Source organism: Drosophila eugracilis, unplaced genomic scaffold (genome assembly GCF_018153835.1).
Source record: "Drosophila eugracilis isolate 14026-0451.02 unplaced genomic scaffold, ASM1815383v1 contig_367, whole genome shotgun sequence".
Classification (NCBI taxonomy): domain Eukaryota; kingdom Metazoa; phylum Arthropoda; class Insecta; order Diptera; family Drosophilidae; genus Drosophila; species Drosophila eugracilis.
In genome coordinates this window covers 6,135,840-6,151,119 of record NW_024573224.1, presented here as the reverse complement: position 1 = coordinate 6,151,119, position 15,280 = coordinate 6,135,840, and the positions used below count along the sequence as shown (strand labels likewise).

The window sequence follows — 15,280 nt, the reverse complement described above, 5'->3', positions numbered from 1 at the left end:
TGGTTGCTGGACTCGCCTGCAACACGCAGCATCAGCAACAGAAAACAGCAGCAGAAACAGCGTCAGCATCGTAACACTTTACGAAAAAAATGGAAACTTAAGAAAACTATTAAATAAATGAAATTCAAATATTTACATTTTGTTCATCAAAGACATTAAACAAAGCACTCAAAAATCTTCACTGTTTTTTTCTAGGAAATTACAAATTTGTACATTTCCAGCAGTTGGTTTTCTCAGTGCATCACCCTCAGCAGCGGACGCTTCAAGTTGGCTCTTCATTTGTCGCTTTGTGCTTATTGTCATTGCGCCCGGCTTCATTTTCTTGTGATTAATGTCGTCATTAACTGCAATTAACTTTTTTAGTTGCCAGCCGCGACAAATCTTTGCCGTTTTTGCCTGAACTTTGGTCGCCAACTTGACTGGCATGTTGAGCAATGTCAATTTGAGTCCTCCTCGCCATCCTTCACTGGACGTCATCAGTCATGTATGTGAGTGTGGGCGACTGTACGGGCGACAACTTAATAGTTTTTGCCCTAATTATTTGTCAAGCATTCTGCTAATGGCCTGGGTTGACCTTCCACCACCCAAAGTTCTCAAAGTTCTTCGCAAAAAAAATAGAAAGAGAAAGGGAAGCGCTAACCATTTTCGGATAACGAATCTGACATGCACTCGACAACTCATTGGGGAAATGGTCAGTGAATGGGAAATCGCAAGTGATCCACAAGTTCTTTTTAGTTGCTTTAACTTCTAATCGACACAGGAAAAAGGACTCATTTGCAGCTTATTCCACCTTATGTATATTCTCTTAATATACCTATAACTTTTAATTTTTATTTTAATAATTATTAAGCCATGTTCAGGGATATGTGATAGTTTAAAGTCCTTAAAACTGTATCTTAAAAGGCACTCAAAAAGTAAGTGTCAAAACATTATTCATAACATTAAATACTTTTGAGAAATACAGCAAAAATCTTTCATCACAATTCTGAAATCATATGGCAAAGCTCTATTTGTTCTTTAATTTAAGATAACAGGGTGCCGAATTTTTTAATTTAGATTAATCAAAACAGCGCCTTGTATGATAAAGCCAAGCCAAGGAGTCGTGAGTCTCGGGCGAGAGTAATTCCACTCCGGGCAAGTGCACAAAAATGTCCTGCTAAGTACGAAATAAAAGCGTTACGTGTGTGTCCTGACGTGCACTTGCCGGAGCCATAAACTGGCCGACATCAAGGGAGTCGCGGAATGGTACGTATATAGCCATATAGCGCAACTACAACTGCGACTCCGGCGAACTTATGTATTTACAACGTGGACGCACGCGTGCTCCTCTTGTTCGCCGGCCTAGAATTATGCTACAAATTTTATAATTTCACACCTAAAAGGAAGCGGAAGGAAGAGCAGCCTCCCAAAAACGGAAATGGCTCGTAAAACAGCGGCAAACGGCATTGAGAAGTTTTACGCCGAGGCCGTGGCTTTGTTGTTGTGGCTTCCCAGCCAAAAATTGCGCCATAGGTACTTTTTGGATATTTTTTTAGTGCCCCTCCTCGAACACCCCACACATACTCATACACACTTGCCAGCTGGGACTGGCTTGCATTTTCTTACAATAAAGTGATGTTATCTTGGTGCCTGCCAGCTACTTTGCGGCTTAGGCAACAGGCATGTGGGCGTGGGTTGGTTGGTTGTGGTGGCTGGTGGGTGGTGGTTGACAGGATCTAGGGGAAATTACTCTGTGCTTTATCGTGCATATAAATCTATTTGCTCAGGTGTTTTTAGCTGCTAATATGTTTGTGATGACTTTATTTTGCGTTTACCGCCAGCTTTACCTTCATCTGGCTCTTGGCTCCCGGCATTGCTTTTGCCAGCTTTCTTTTTCTTTATTTTCCCATCGGTCCGCCCACGGTCGCATTTTTCCTTTGCCACTGCCTTTAGCTTACCTTATTTAGATTGGGCTGGGCGGCGGCAGCTTAGCAGTTTTCTTCTTTTTTTGTTATTATTTTATTTGGTTCCAGAAAAGTTGTAAAAAGGTTTTTAGAACAGGGCCAGATGCGCTGCAGGCTTAGGGATCGCACTCTCTCGAAATGCGAAAATAGAATATATATTCCAAGACCCGCCTTTAATAATTCTGCAAGCGGACGATGCGGCGTATGCGCAATTTGGTTAAATACGTGACGAACCCGGAGCAAATTAAAAGGGTCGGGGCATTAAGCTAAATGTTTAAAGCACTTAGCCGGGCGCATGCATGTTGTCATCAGGCTGAATGAAATATTCATAGGGAACTGGGGCCAATATACTCGTACATACATATGTGGGCTTTGGGGCTCTGAAAAGGCTCGTCAAGCTTTTAAGCCTTTTTTTAATGCCTTAACTACAACTAGACCAGGTTGTACATTCCATCCTTACGCCCATTTGAACGCACACACTCCCTGCACACCCACACACGCACCACACCGCAGTGATGTCGTCGCGACCACACAGCATTTGCTCAAGGGATTAACTCTAAAGATCTTAATGCCTCTATTTCGACGGTCTTAAGTAAACTTCCGACCAGGCCGTTGTCCCAACAACAATGTGTGACAAGTCAAGCAGCGCCAAACCATCTCCTCTTTTCTACCGCTCCCCTTTCGAGGAGTAAGCCCAACCACCGACTACCCCTTGGTTTTTGGCTTTTTATTTGTGTTTGTATTTGGCCCAGTGTTTGTTTTGCCCACTGGCTCCACTCATGCCTTCTTCTGCTATTGCACAAGGAAAAAATAACTTAAAATATTTTTTTATATTCTATTTTTCGAACAAAAAATAAATCAAAAAAGAATATTATCACTTGACAGCTTGCACTCTGAACTCTCAGCTTTAAAACATATAAATATAGAAAAAATGCAGATTTTCAAGCATAAAATTTGATTTTTTGATAATATAAATTTTGAAATGTGTTCTTAACATTCTTTATTCAATATGAAACGAAGACGAACACAATAAATTTATTCATTATTTATTATTATTTTTATTTAAGAGTTTTCAATTCTAATATTGTTCTAACTTTTAAACTTGTATATTCGTGAACCCACTTTCTGAAGTGTAACTGTGATTCTAGCGCTGCTGCTCTTGTTGCTAAGCCTCAAGCAGCACTTCCGCATCCTGGCTTATGTGTGTTCTTGTGGCCGTTGGGCCTCCTTCTCATACTGGGCCACATATGCACATTGTCATTGCCAAGTACCACTAATATTATTTACTTTTCGTTAGGTTGTGTTGTGCCAGCTCAATAGATAAACACGTGTCGCCATCAGCCATTTTTCGTATGATGGTGAATGGGAATGGGTCTTGGGAAACCCACCTTATGCTTATGACATCCCCTGTCATCCCATAGAACATTGCCGGAGGCAACAATTATGCCGAATTAAGTGCTGGAACTTTGCCTGCATTCTTTTGGCCCCGTTCAATAAGCCAAACTTTTCCCCGAATCGGAAAACAGAAAATTATAAAACGTTAAAATTGAAAAATCGCGGGCACCACCAGCACGACGCAACAAGAAGCCAACATCCAGATGGTGCCCACGGCCAGCAGACGAGGCCGGGTGTAATTGAAAAATATAAAGTATCGCCGCAATCTGATTAAAATTACATTTAAATAATAATAACAAAAACAAGGCAGTCAACTGGAGGCGGGAAAAGGACAGCAGCGAGCCACAAGCGAATATTCTGTGATGTGCGTCAGGCACGAAACTTGCAATTACAGTTTGTAGCGCGGTGTCAGGTAAAAAACTTTACAAAACTTTCCAATTGCTTTTCATTGAATTGTTATCGATAGTAAAGAGAATGAAAAAACCTAGGATAAAATGGCCAAGACAAAACAGAGAAAAATGGGAAAATATACCTGCTGGATAGCCGCAGGTAAGATATTTTCCAAAGGACTCGACAAATTCTTAACATATTTCCTATCGATTTGTACATTTAACCACTTAAATTGAAGTTCCATTTTGAATTTTGCTGATCCAGTTGAAAATATTGAATAAATTTAAACACTTTTAAAACAATATTGAATAGAAATATGAATTATAAAAATAATATTAGTACTTTCCCGTGTCAGCTTAATGATTTATTTATAAATACAGATTGATCTTACAAAATATGGATCGATTAGGGGCTAAGGCTTTGATTTTGATGGGCATGGAATACATATTAACAGATGTATGTATGTTATGCTTTTGAACTGATTGCTGATGGTGGTAAATGAACACAGCTCAACTGATTTTGTTGCGCAGATAGTACTTGATGAGCTGGATACACACCTCAGCATCCTCAGCACTGTCATGACCGGCCTCTGTGGACGAGTAAAAAATATTGAAATTGTAAACTCTGCAACGTGAACTCATTTCCATATTTTAAGCAAACAATACTAATTTGTGGAAATACCCAGAAAGTAGACTGACCATTTTCCTGTATAATCCTTTTGAGGTTTTCTATGCACAGTGTCTTTAAAGCACGCTTTTTGGGTGGTCCCATCTTGTGAGGAAATAGCACCGAAGTGTCCACCACAACGTCATGAATGAGTTTGAGTGCCTTCAGGTCGCTCTCCAAACTGTGACCAACGAGCACAGTTTTGGCATGAAACATGGACATCAGAACGGCCTGAACATCGCGTATGTTACGCGTCTCTTTTGAGAGCATGGCTTCTGTAATGCCCGAGTAGCTGAAATATATGAATTGGTTATTAATAAAGGTATTACAAAAATCGAGGTTCACCTACGTGGTATTATAGTCTACAATCTGGTTGTCCGGCTTCACCAAAGCATCGTAAACACTGCGTCCATTAATGTCTACCACCGTGACACGCGTCAATTCAATTCCGTGCGTGGTGTAGCACATCTCGCAATCCAAGGCGAATATGTCCTTCTTGGTGGGCACCACCTCATCCCCCGCTCGATCGTCTTGACGAAGCAGGTGAGCTTTTCCGGATCGTAATAGTCGCTAACGTGGTAATTCGCATAGGTACATCCCGGCGTTCCCGACGGCTGTTGGCAGCAACGATGGTGGTTGTCGGTGAATCCTCGTCGGTAGCCTGTACTTTTCGGGTGGTAGTTACACATGTCGGAACCCGGGTGCTCATATATGTCCAAGCTAAACACCTTGCCGCAGCGGGAGCAATAGCGTTCATGCTCGTTAGGTCGACGGTTGGGACGGCAAGCGCGAATCACAGCAGATCCGCGTTTCATACCCGGTCGCGGATATCCGTTTTCCACCAGCTGCTCTTCTGTCAAGCGAAGATCGAAGACCATTTCATATGCTTTTTCAGCGTTTAAAGCATCGAAAGGTTCACCATTGCCCATGGAGCCAAGTTTTCTGCAAAAAATAGATTATAGATTATTTTTTAATGTTTTTCTTATTAGTGTAATACATTTATATATTGCTTATATGCAAAATAAATGCCAACATTTTATTACTATCTTCTATACACAAGCAAATGCAAAATCATAAAGAATTGATTCAGTTTACTATGCTCTATTCCCAACGGCATCGCTAATAAAAAATCTTTTAATTGCATATAAACAATATCAAGTTTTTAAAATGTACACCCACTCCTTTTTCTCTACACTCCAGGATGTGGTGAGCGCCCGCTTGCCACCCAACATCATCTCATGTGACACCGTCTTACTGGCCACGCTTGGTCTGTTTCCCGCCTCAATGGCCTCCTTGCGGAGCTTGTTTATAGCCAACATACAGCTGTTCTTGTATATGGCAGGTGTGTTGCACTTCTTGAAGACTGCCAACTCTTCAACCTGTGCCCGCTCCCAGGCATCTGCCAGCTGTGGGTAGATGACGGTGCAATGCTTCACCATCATCTCGTAATACTGCATGCGAACGTTGTACGATATCTTAGAACTGCTGGGATCAAGAACAGGGGGCTTTTCGGCATTGGCCTCACTGGCCGCAGGAGCAGCTTTGTCCAACGCAGCCGTGGGTTTATGGGCCACCCGTCCGGCACCCTTGAAGGATTGCGCAGGCGTAAAAGCGGGTTTTTTTTCAGCTTGAAGCTCCTCAATCTTTTTCTTGGCCCGAGCGATGGCCACTATGTTGGCCACGGGAGCAATGCTGCGAGCTAGAAAAAAAAACAAATGAATAATTATTAAACTTCTTTTAAAAGATTTGCGAATGTGGTGAAAATGCCTTATCTTTTTTTTGGCGTGATGATAACATAATAAACTATTGTAAAATAAAGCAGGTTAGATTATTCAATAAATTTACATTTTCTTGTGAAATTAAAGAAAATATTATATGTACTCACCTGAACGCACTGGTGGAGTCAAAGCACTTCGCGGGATGAGGGGCGTGAGGTTTGAGTTAACCTTGGCCTGACGGAGTTCCTCCTGCGCTTGGCGCACTCGCTCCTGGGCCTGACGTAGCTGCTCGGCAGCGGCCTCGGCTTGAAGTTTCTCCTGGCGACGCAGCTCTGCGCGCCGATCGAAGATCGCCTGCATAGCATTACGGATATGATTTGGCTTACGCACCGATACCGAAGGTGCCAAATGTGGTTTAATTCTGTCCGCATTCTCGTGGGCCACCCTCCGTTTCTGGAGAGCCGCCGTCGCTGCCTCGGTGAAGGTGTCAATGTCCGGCGAAGGAGCCTTGCGCTTGCGAGAGCCTTCTGCGTTGGCTTCTCCTTCTCCGTCTTTGTGCATCTGAGCGAACTTCTTCTCCATCTCGTCAAAGATCATCTCGCATTGACGCACAATCTCCCCCTCGGAGGTATCTACTTCGAAGTCAAAGTCCAGTTCATCGAGATCATCAATGGCATCCGCTTGCGGTACCGCAGCAGCTTCTGCTTTCTTTTCGGCATCTGTATCGCTTTTAGAATTGCTAGTGCTTTTGCTGGACGACGAACTGCTTTTTGACTTTGAGCGCGAGGAACTCGAGGAACTAGAGTTGTGGTGATGACTCTTCGATGCGGATGATGAGGAACTGCTTTTGTGCCTGCTGCTGGAGCTCTTCTCGTCGCGATGCTTGTCGCTGCTGGACGACTTCTTGCTTGAAGAGCTAGAGGAAGACTTGTGCCTTGAGGAACTGGAGCTTGAGGTGTGCCTCTCCTTAGAGCGTTCCTTGTCGCTGTGGGATGACTTTCGCTTGTCCTTATCCTTGTCCTTTATTTCCTTATCTTTGTCCTTGTCTTTGTTTTTTTCCTTATCCTTATCCCTATTCCTGTCTCTGTCCTTCTCCCGGTCCTTGACCTTGTCTCGTTCTCTGACCTTTTCCTTATCCCTTTCCCGCTCCTTGCTCGATTTGTGTTCCTTTTTGTGGTTTTCCGTGACACTCTTTGGCTGTTCGTCCTGCTCAACCTCCTCTTCCTTGGACACCATTTGGACATCCTCTTCGAGATCGCCGTCCTCGCCAGGGTCGTCAATTTCCACCTGCATTTGCTCATCGATCTCTTTCTCAAGATCAGCCTGCCAGTCGTCGTCGCCTCCGTCACCATTTGTGCCAGATGGATGCGCGGGTACATATTTGGGAGCACTCTCCACAGCCGCCTCTTGCTTTTTCTTAGCTGGCGAAGCATTCAGAGCCGGCTTTTCCGGGTGGTACTCCAAAGTGGACTTCTTTCGAGGCGCACATAACGTGATCTGGGGCAACGGCAGGGAGAGCAGCTTGGGCGCCGGCTTGTACTGGGGCACGGGAACGGGTTCGGCGGGCGGAGCGGCCTCTACATCGTCTGAAACCGGAAGTAGTTAGCGTTTTATGCAAATCGAATGAAAGTTCTTACCTTTGCGGGCGTGCTTGAAGTGACAAAAGGGTCGCCGGCATGTCTCCGCATCCTGGCCATCAAAGTATGGACACAGGAAACCCTTAAAGAGGCCCGTGGACGGCAGCATTCCGGCCGCTGGCTGGGATTCGGTATTTATTTAAGCCGCCCAATAAAGCAAGCGTCCCGATTTCCTTCTAACTTCTCTATGCGTCTCTTTCGCTCGTTTCATCAGATGTCAGCTGTTGCTAGCGATGCCAGATAGACGGAAGCTTGGTTGCTTAGGCAGGAGTATACAGATTTCTATTACCATATTTTGTGAAGTGAAATTAGTGAAAAAAAATGTACAAAATAAAAATAAATAAAAATAAGTTTATAACCGTACTATATTTAAAAAACTATCAAAAGTATGGCAACTCTGACAGACTGCGGTGTTGCGCGATTCATTTGGTTAAATTACACATACCGTTAAAATGAAAAATGAATTTATTTAAAATTTAAAATATATTGTCATGCTTTAAAAATTTTTAAATATTTTATTTCTGCTTGAAATTACTAGGAAAGATTATAATCAAGCTCGACAACTCTGGGATCAGCTGCTCGTGCTGCAAATTTCCCACCGGGTTTGTCGCCGCTTGTAAACAAAGTAAACTGGGTCTCGTTAAATGATTAAATCTTTAATTGAAACACCTATCAAATCGTTCTTTTATCTATTTAAATGAACCTGATAACTGCCAAATCGCATTAATTAAGACCGATTGCACTGCTCAGTAAAGTTAAGGTACAAAATTCAATTGCCTGTTCGTTTGTTGGTGTGTGTGGGTGTGTCCGCTGGAATCTATAATCTAGAAATTTATATTGAAATTCAAATGAACTGCGCTCTATCAGAGGCCGGCTGTCTGCTATTAATGATTTTGGTGATATATTATCAAACTGAGTCAGTGGCCGCTGGTGGCCGATCCCACGATGCGATAACACAAGTGGTTCTCCGACGAGGTGTGCTTTGATATCAGACCAACTTATAGATTCAGTCGTATAACGGCAGTGTGACTGTTCGGGTGTCTCCGGCGAACGTAAATTCTCCATCGAGTCCAAAGGTCAGTGGGTGAGAAATTGGCCAATGATTTCACCAGTGCACTGGGAATATAAATATTTATAAAGTTCCCAATTGCGGACTTTGTTCCAGTGATTGGGGGAGATAATCGTCTAGCTCTAGACAAAAACAAAGATTACTTTGAACCTGACCCACACATCGTCAAGTTGCATTCCAAAGTGGCAATACTTTCCGATATTTATTTCTACATCATTTAAGATAAATATGCAAATATGCTAGGGTGAAAATTTGTATTTTCGATGGGAATGTGCCCAGTTGTTTATTGATAGAACTTTGGACCCGTCGAATGCGAAAGTGATCCCCTTCGATATGATTATTGATTTGCTTTGCAATCTGAACCATAGGCCTTTTGAAAGGCACCACACGCAAACTTATCTCAATGACTCTCCCTTATCCCCTGCAGATAAACCAACATGGATCGGGCTAGCTTATATTTTATGAGCAAAGATGATAAGAATACGTTTGATTTCGACGAGACGCTACCCTCGCTTCCTCTCCCGGATCTGAAGGACACTTTAGAGCGCTACTATGCCTGCATCCAACCTTTTGGAACTAAGGCGGAGTTGGCTCAGGCTAGGAAGACCATTGATGAGTTCCAGCATGGAGTGGGCGCCGAGCTGCATGAAAAGCTTAAGAAGAGAGCGGCCAATATGAGGAACTGGTTGGGTACGTGGTGGGAGGACTACGGATACCACCCAATTAGGATGCCTCTTCTACCATACCAACTTATGGTCATGCCCGCACAACTAGAGATGGTTGGCGTTCCTGAGACCCCGGAATACATGCTTAAGGTAAGTGGTTAGATAATTCCATTTCTATAAGAGCTCTTAAACGCAATAGTCATTCCCATTTGATTTGAAAAGTAAACGCACTTAATCATATCTAAAGTATTGATTCGCAAATTACCCCAAAGCTCTGTTTGTAAAGGTCGCTTATACTAAAATTTAAATGCCATTACATTCGCGTTTGAATGTGTTTGAAGAAGCTCTTTTTCTTACACAAAACTTTCTTATCTAATGAACAATGTACTTTATGCTTGAGAATTCATCATCGATGTCTAATCTAAACAATCTATTTAAACTGTTAGACTGATATTTACCTATCTAAAAATGTACTTAATTTCTTGTTTTTTGCTGACAAAGCTGTGAGCTTGTTCTTATTGACTGTATCATTTTCGCAGAGCTTGGCACGGCACATTCACCATACGCTTGAGTTTTGGGATCTGACGCGGAAGTCTATTATCAAGCCGCTTTCCTCTAACGGCGGCAAGATCAAGTACTCCTCTGCGCTGTATAAGCGGTTCTTCTCTACATGCCGCATTCCAGGCGAGGAGCAGGATCACATCGAGAAACACTTCCTTACCAAGGACGAGGGCAAGACGCCCACTCACGTCTTGATCTCTGGTAAAGGACGCCAATTCATCCTTGATTGCGTGCACGAGGACGACACTATCCTAACGGCTCCTGAGATTCTGGTAGTCTTGCAGCGATTGCGCAGCATCCTAGATTATGAGCCGGTTGGCGACTGTGTTCCCACTCTGAGTCATGACGATCGCACCACGTGGGCGCGCAACCGCAACCGTTTGAGAGAAATCTCCGAGGCCAATAAGGAAACACTTCTGTTGGTCGAGAGCGCCAGCATGGAAATTTGCTGGTACGAGCAATCGCCCAAAGACTATGAGGAGTCCTCGCAGCTTGGTCTTTTTGGAGATCTCCATTCCCGCTGGGCAGATCGCAGCAGCAGCATCATTGCCTTCCGCAACGGACGCAGCAATTGGGCTGGTGAGCACAGCTGCTACGATGGCACAGTTAGCATCAGTTTCGCCACCTTCATGCAATTGAGCTTCTTGGAGGTGCCAGAGCCTGACTGGTCAGAAGCCGAGAGCTCCAAGGTGGCGGAGATCAAGGAGCTGCAATTCCAGCTGGATGACACCCTCAAGAGCGAGATTAAGCGCGTTCAGAAGGATATAGATGACAGGGTAGATAAAGTCGACATTTTTATCACCTATTTTCTAAACTTTCCAATCTTTTTTTTATGGTTTCCCTAGGGCATTGATGTTACAACCACTTTTACTGTATTTGATGACTACGGTAAAGACTTTATGAAAACCCACAGACTGCATCCAGATTCTTTTGTGCAGGTTGTTATGCAGTGGGCCTACTATCAGATGCATAAAGAGTAAGTTGATCTTAGGAATTTCAGATTACAATAATAACTTGATTCCGAACAGAATTGCTCCCACCTATGAGACTGCGTTGATGCGACAGTATTACAACGGGAGAACGGAGACTCTGCGATCCTGTACTGGTGCTGTGGCGGAGTTTCTAAGGGCATCCTCTAACAAGCAAGTTGGCGATATGTCACTGGCCAGGGCTTTTCGCAAGGCCGTCGATGAGCATAAGCATTTCATGAACGAGGCGCGCAAGGGACATGGCATCGATAGACACTTGTTTGGCTTGTGGTGCGCAGCATACGAAAACAAAATGGACATTCCTGCCTTCTACGATGATCCCTTGTACACCAAGAGCGGCGGCGGTGGCAACTTTGTACTTTCTTCTAGCACTCTAGGCTTTACAGCCAACGTCGGCTTTGTGGCGCCTATGCTTGTTGATGGCTACGGCGTATTTTACTCCATCACCTCTGAAGCGTAAGCTATTTTCTTCTATTTATAGAACTCGATTTTAATCTTATTCATTGCCAGTGTGTTCATCCATACCACCGCTTACCGGGATAGCCTCAAGACGAGCGCCCGCAAGTTCAACGACATATTCAAGGGCTCGTTCCGCCGCATTAGTGTTTTGCTGGAACAGCTGGCCAAGGAGTCCAAGCTGTAAACAACTTGCCTAGTATTAAGAAACGGATACAATCTTGATTCATGTCACGAAAGCTGATATCCTGTTCTCGTTTCCGATTCCGATCAAAAAATGCATTTACTTCTACCCATTTTGTACTAATGACAACTGTGTTTGTAGTTTAACAAGCGATACACAACATTACCTATTTGTTTTGCAAATATTTTTAACGTGATCTTAAAGATCTACCTTTCCAAAACCCACCTCAGATCGGAATCAAATGGAGAACTCGGATTTTAAATCTAGTTTATAAGTTAAATTCTGTCATCACAGTGGGTGTGCAGCATTCCAAAGTGTTTGTAGCTTCGTGTTAAACGTTTATTTAAATTCAATGATCAATTAGTTTACGCAAATACATTTCTCTCGGTAATTCTTTTCTTTTTCTTTCAATTCTAAAATGCGGCTAAATAAGCTAAGCGTCCAACCGCTTCAATACGTTCAACACTTTTTCACTGTCGACTTAATAAGCGAGCGCCGCAGCTGGCCCTAGATTCTACATACAAGATAAATGGAGCTTGCGCCGGGATACATATTAATATATATATACTCGTTCTATATACGAAAACTTTTCGTTAGTAAGTTCGATTATCTGGGAGCTAAATGCTAATTACAAATGGTTCTTACTGCGTTTCTACATTTTATGCAGTACTTCTGAGTCGCAGACCCGAGGACAGAATGGGGAAAAAAACATCAGATGAGCTGAATCGTCCGCACTAGTGCGGCGGGGGTGGAGGTCGGTAGTAGCCAGCGTGCGGCGGCAGCATTGAAAAGCCGGAGGAAGGAGAAGGAGCGATCCTTTGGCCTCGTCTTTGTTGCTGTTGTTGCGGCAAGCCGGCGTACGCCTGCACTCATTCCTGCCCAGTGGCCGGGACCGGTTGAAGGTTCTGCTCGGCAGCTGGGGGAGTGGCTGACGCTTCATCCTTTGATCCTCCTCCCGGTGTGGCACCCTCTCCAGTGGCCTGGAAGGCCGAAGGTCGCTGCACGAACATGTTGTCAATGATGTGATCGATATTATCTGAGATGCCTTCCTCCTTGGCGCCGCCTTTGGACTTGTGCTTCTCAGATGGTGGCAGGATGGGAATCGCGTTGGTGGGACGACGCTGGGGCAAAGCAGCTGGTCGGCTGGCGTTTTGTGCCGGCGGAACAAAGTAGGTGGTGCCCCCCACCGTATTGTAGTTTTGATACGGCTGAGATGGCTGTGTTGCAGGCGGAGCCTGGGCAGGCGACGGTGTGGGCTGCGTAACTACTGATGGCGCCGCCTGGGCATAGGCCACAGCAGCCGGAGTTGTGGGCAAGTAGGCGGCACTGGCCGGATTCACATATGGAGCTTGAGGCACGGGCACAGGCTCCGTTCCGGTCACGTAGTACGGAGCCGCTTGTGCTTGCGGATATCCGGTTGCCGGTGGGGCAAGTGGCTTTGGTGGCGTTGGCACTGCTCCCGCGGCAGTAGGTGGTCCTAGTTGCATATTTTGCAGTTGGGCTTGCAACTCCTGTTGCTGGTAGGCAATCTGCATCAGCATGTGTGGGTCCTGAATCATAATTTGCGATTGCTGCTGTTGTTGTTGTTGTTGAAGATGCAACTGTTGCTGCATCTGTTGTTGCTGCTGCTGCTCCGCCAAGTGCTGTGATGCCTCCTGCTGGGAACGACGCAAACTAGAGTACCGCTTGGGTGCATTTCGCTGTTCCTGATGCAATGGTTGTTGCTGCTGTGGCGGCTGACTTTGATTGGCCAAAGAGTGCATCTGGACACTGCCAACGTGGCTAGGATCGTTACGTTGCTGCACTTGCTGCAGTCGCTGCGAGAGGTTAGATGTAGAGAGCGGCGTCTGTGGAGGCTGCTGTTGCTGGGGCGGCTGTCGCTGCTGTTGTGGCTGTTGTTGGTGCTGAGGTTGCTGTTGTATTTGCTGCTGGTTGGAGCGTGGAGTGGTTTGCTTCTGATTGCGGTTATCCACTTGGTCAGGTCCCCTCTCCCGGTCTCGTGGCTGCATGCCGCGGTTGTTCTTCTTAAACTCCATGCCATTCTGACGTCCTGGACCACCATTCATCCGCCCAAAGTTGCGGTTCTTGGGTTCACGATCCCGTTCCCGCTCCCTATCGCGCTCGCGTTCCCGCTCTTGGGATCGGTGAGGATTTGATCCACTGGCCAATGGCTGCTGTTTCTCTGCAACCAAACCGCCAGCACCTCCAGACCGACGGTTTTCCTTTTCCTCCCGCGAGGAAGAAGTACGCGGACCACGGGGCTTCCTTTCGTTGAGGGCCGGAAAGTCTTGTGGTCGTGGCGGTTTGCGTTCTTTGTTACTCGCTTTGAGGTAGGCTTGTTCGTCCTCCCAGTTTCTTGAGTATTTACTCGGACCTCGTGTATATCGTCGGCGGCGTCTGGCTCGAGGCGGTGCATCCTCATTTCTTATGTCGTAGCCATACGTTTGAAGCAGCTCTGCCCGGGACTTGGGCGCCTGCTCCGTGGCCTCGAAACGGTCGTGGGACCAGCGGTCGCCACCTGATGCAGGTTGCCACTTACGCATAGTTTTAGATGCCTGTGAGATCTGTGGAGTTTGGCCAGTAGGGGTGGCTCCAGCTACCGACAAGCCATTGAGTTCCCCATTTGGCTCTGCCGGCGCCTGGCCAGCACCGTTCTCTGGCTCGATTAAGACTTCGCCCTCGGTTTCCGCCGTTCGGTCGTCATGCTCGTAAAAGGTTCCACGTTTGGGGATATACTGAGGATTGCTGCGGTCCTCGTCCACCTTCTTCTGGGCCTCACTGTCGGCGACAGAGCGATCCATTGCCTGCTCCCCCTCGCCGTCATCCGTTTCGCTGCCCACCTCCTCGTCCTCGTCATCGGTTTCCGATTCTTCCTCTTCGCTTCCACTACCACTGGCGCTCCCGCTGGCACTCTCGTCGTCGTAGTCCTCGCCGCCCTCCAGGTCGCTGGCCGTGTCGTACTCCGAATCATGCGGATGCGAATTGGAGTTAGGCTCCTGGGTGGGCGAGGTGCCTGGCTCCACGTCTCCGGTGGCATCCGGGGTGGGTGTTACGACAGCGTCACTGGCCGTTGGGGGCGTGGCCTGGGGAATATCGGTCGGTGGCGTGGCCGCCGTCGGTTTCTCCACTTCGGCCATCGCGGGGTCTCTTCGATTTTCTGCCTCGCTACTGCTGCTGCTGCTTCTTCTATGCAATGAGATAGAATGGGATTGAATGTGTCAGTGGAAAAGCTAAGCTAGTGCCACTGATATCAACTCACGTGTGAATCCTTGTCAAAGGCTGAGTCCTTTAGAAATTGTGCTCTTCGGAACGGTAAATTGTGCAGGAAAAGCACTAATTTTGCTGACTTTTCTCGACAACAACGCAATGCAATCAGAAAATAGAAAGTCTAGGGTTACCTTTCTCTTGCCGCAGAGATGCCACACTGCGCTAAACGTAAGAGCGGGGCGAAAAACGTATCGCAGTAACGTATAAAATGTATTGGCCCAATGGCAGCACCCGTCAAAGTTACAGTTTAAATTTCATAATTAAAACATTGGTACAATGTGGAAAGCTTTTTACGGATGAAAATTATATTTTACTACAATAAGTCATGTAAGCCTTAAAT

General features: G+C 45.7%; 3 protein-coding genes across 4 annotated transcripts; 1 reads left to right on the top strand and 2 right to left on the bottom strand.

The window, feature by feature from the left end:
* Positions 1-4,070: 4,070 nt before the first annotated feature.
* Positions 4,071-8,012, bottom strand: LOC108115880 (RNA exonuclease 1 homolog). The gene is given in 7 exon segments (XM_017227520.2): positions 4,071-4,317; positions 4,427-4,686; positions 4,744-4,909; positions 4,912-5,336; positions 5,574-6,093; positions 6,280-7,698; positions 7,750-8,012. Coding segments are annotated over 7 exon segments (2,979 nt in total). The 5' UTR covers positions 7,859-8,012; the 3' UTR covers positions 4,071-4,237.
* Positions 8,013-8,349: 337 nt separating this feature from the next.
* Positions 8,350-12,064, top strand: LOC108115852 (peroxisomal carnitine O-octanoyltransferase). Of its 2 annotated transcripts, none has more exons than XM_017227468.2 (6): positions 8,350-8,509; positions 9,246-9,633; positions 10,023-10,820; positions 10,890-11,020; positions 11,073-11,489; positions 11,544-12,064. In XM_017227468.2, the coding sequence occupies exons 2-6, from the start codon at positions 9,256-9,258 to the stop codon at positions 11,674-11,676; spliced, it is 1,857 nt and encodes a 618-aa protein (XP_017082957.2). In that variant the 5' UTR covers positions 8,350-8,509; positions 9,246-9,255; the 3' UTR covers positions 11,677-12,064. The 2 variants fall into 2 exon arrangements, with proteins under 2 accessions (XP_017082957.2, XP_017082956.2); XM_017227467.2 differs by lacking the exon at positions 8,350-8,509 and adding an exon at positions 8,728-8,825.
* LOC108115851 (protein CASC3) lies at positions 11,999-15,088 on the bottom strand. Its single transcript, XM_017227466.2, has 2 exons — positions 14,933-15,088; positions 11,999-14,859 (listed from the first exon to the last, which is right to left on the bottom strand). Exon 2 carries the CDS (start codon positions 14,808-14,810, stop codon positions 12,543-12,545), a length of 2,268 nt encoding a protein of 755 aa, XP_017082955.1. The 5' UTR covers positions 14,811-14,859; positions 14,933-15,088; the 3' UTR covers positions 11,999-12,542.
* Positions 15,089-15,280: the final 192 nt, after the last annotated feature.